The 2,537-nt window shown below is 39.7% G+C and overlaps 1 protein-coding gene across 1 annotated transcript; it reads left to right on the top strand.

Annotated features, from left to right (window-relative positions):
• Positions 1-351: 351 nt before the first annotated feature.
• Positions 352-2,324, top strand: JH06_5224 (sodium:dicarboxylate symporter; the record flags this gene model as incomplete). Its single annotated transcript, XM_014669360.1, has 9 exons — positions 352-523; positions 554-712; positions 742-861; positions 891-1,163; positions 1,221-1,346; positions 1,377-1,592; positions 1,623-1,751; positions 1,783-1,934; positions 1,965-2,324. 9 exons carry the CDS (start codon positions 352-354, stop codon positions 2,322-2,324), a joined length of 1,707 nt encoding a protein of 568 aa, XP_014524846.1.
• Between the last annotated feature and the right edge of the window lie 213 nt (positions 2,325-2,537).

The raw sequence follows: 2,537 nt of genomic DNA, 5'->3' as shown, positions 1-2,537 counted from the left end.
CGGAGAAAATCAAACTTATGCTAAGATGAGCACCACTTCCGATCCAGCCCAGGTTAGTGGTCTGGTTCATTCGAATTATGCATAGAAAAACATCGAAATGGAAACAATTACCGAGGAGGAGTTGATGCTTGTATTTTGGGCTGATCTTCTAGGGGTGACCTTCCTACCATTCCTGAAGAGAGTGCAAGCATTGATGTGCGTCCGACAGTACCTCCAGCAGTTGCCCCATCAACTCCAAAAAAGGAGCCCGATGTAGGCTTTCTATGACCCTCTAGTATGAACCATAGGTAATTCATTTGTATAACCGCAATTCAAGCTCGGCGAAGAGGTTTGTTGTTACCTGATCCATTGATGTTTAGCAGTTTCTATGGTACAGCAACACGTCAGTCTACAATCCTTGGAGATGATCCCCTTTTCAATGATCATGATCCTGTATCACTTATTGATATTGCTAGAAAGGGTACCCAGGGTTACACAAAGTCGGCATCCAAGTTATCCAAGACGTTAACGACTGTTGGTGCACGTATGTGTTTTCTACAATTTTCACGTTTAGCTCAGCTTCCTGTTGGCATTCCCTTTAAGAAACGAATCACTTCGCCTTCATCTCTCGGAGCTATCATTGGAATCATTGTCTCCATCATTGTGATGTGTATTCCTCTTGATAAGGATAATGTGGCTATTCAACGTTGTATGGGAGTGCTTCTCATTATGGGTACATCCTCTTTCTTCTCTTTACTATAGCAACTCTCTGGATTAGCGAAGCTATTCCCCTCTCTGTCACATCCTTGCTACCTGTTGTTCTCTTCCCTGCACTGAATATTATGAGTGCTGAGACAGTTTCCTCACAATATTTCAACAATGGTACTCATTTCTCTCTTCATTCATTCTAGTCATTTTCATGTTCTTCGCAGGATTCTTAATGTCTCTCGCTATGGAGAAATGGAATTTGCACATGCGAATTGCGCTTTTCATCATGAAGCGCTTCTCAAAACCCCGATCTATGCTTCTCGGAGTGATGTTAACAACAGGCTTCTTATCCATTTTTGTCAGTAACACTGCTGCTGCTCTTATGATGGTTGCTAATTGTAATGCCTTAGTTGAATCTCTCAAACTTCGTTATGGTGACAAAAAGGTGCTTGGTTTTGCCAAAGCAATATTCTTGGGTATTGCGTATACGTATATGTATTCTCTTATCTGAAGCTTTGCTACTGGAATTGGAGGTATACCAACTCTCATCTCATCTCCTCCAAATATGATTTTCTATAAGCTTTTCTACGAACGATTTGGTGATCATGAAGGAGTTCCAACAATTTCGTTCTCCAATTGGTTGATTGCCACTCTTCCCAGTATTTGTGCAAAAGCAGTATCATTTATAGTGGCTCTAATATTGTTGTTCCTTACATGGTTTGTCTTGTGGATGTATTGCCCGTCTTCAAAGCAGCTTGTTATTGATCAGAAATTCTGCCGTGAGGAATATGAGAAACTTGGACCCATGTCATATGAGGAGAAAGTAGTTGGTGTTGGGTTTATTGTTCTGTCTTTATTATGGCTTTTCCGTGTTGATTTATCATTTGGAGGATTCACAATTAAAGGTCAGGAATATTGATCGATTTGATGTGTAGGTTGGATTAACTTGTTTCCTTCAGAATATATTCAAGACGGTACAGTAGGTATGACGGTTGCTTTGTTACTGTTCTTCGTACCTACCAAGAAGAATTTACGTGGCGAACCAATAGAATTCAAGGATGATGGTCTGTGTTATTTTCCTCAATAATTGTGTAGAATATATTCTGACATGGGATACGGCAAAGAAACTTCCTTGGGACCTGGTGCTTCTCTTTGGTGGTGGTTTCGCTCTTGCTAAAGGAGCTGAAGTGAGTGGATTGGCTGTTTGGATTGGTTCGAAGATGTCAGGATTAAGTCAAGTGAATATTGTAGGTATGGAAAAGACTTATAATTCGTAGGTTGTTGCTGTATTTTTAATATCAATTATTATGGTACTGATTGGAATATTTGTGTCGAATACCGCATGTGCAAATATTATGATTCCCGTGGTTATTGGAGTGGCAGTGGAAGGCCATTTCAACCCACTAACATTGTTGTTCCCAGTTACTTGTTGTTGTAGCTGTGCATTCATGTTACCATCCTCAACTCCTCCTAATCTTATTGCATATACCAGCAAGTCATTTACTACTGCAGATTTATTCAAATGTGGTTTGATCGTATCTATTTTATGTGTTATATTCTTCGATTTAAACACATTTACCATATTCCCTGCTGTTATTGGTTACGATTGGAGAGAGGTTCCCAGTTGGGCCTATTAATGGATTGTGTTTGTTTGAATCAAAGGGAAAGATTGACATTCCATTCTTTACAGTTGTCTAGGAATGTTCTGTGCAAGTATGAAATTGATTCTGAATGTGTTGATGAAAGAATGGGATGAATAGAACTCATTGTGTGTAGTTTCGGGAGAAGTGCCTGAAGAGCCTGTAATTTCAAAGAAGACAGGTTACATCTATGAGAAACGTCTCATTACA

Source organism: Blastocystis sp. subtype 4 (genome assembly GCF_000743755.1).
Source record: "Blastocystis sp. subtype 4 strain WR1 chromosome Unknown seqid_0629, whole genome shotgun sequence".
In the NCBI taxonomy this organism is placed as follows: Eukaryota; class Bigyra; order Opalinata; family Blastocystidae; genus Blastocystis; species Blastocystis sp. subtype 4.
This window is presented reverse-complemented; position numbering and strand designations above follow the sequence as displayed.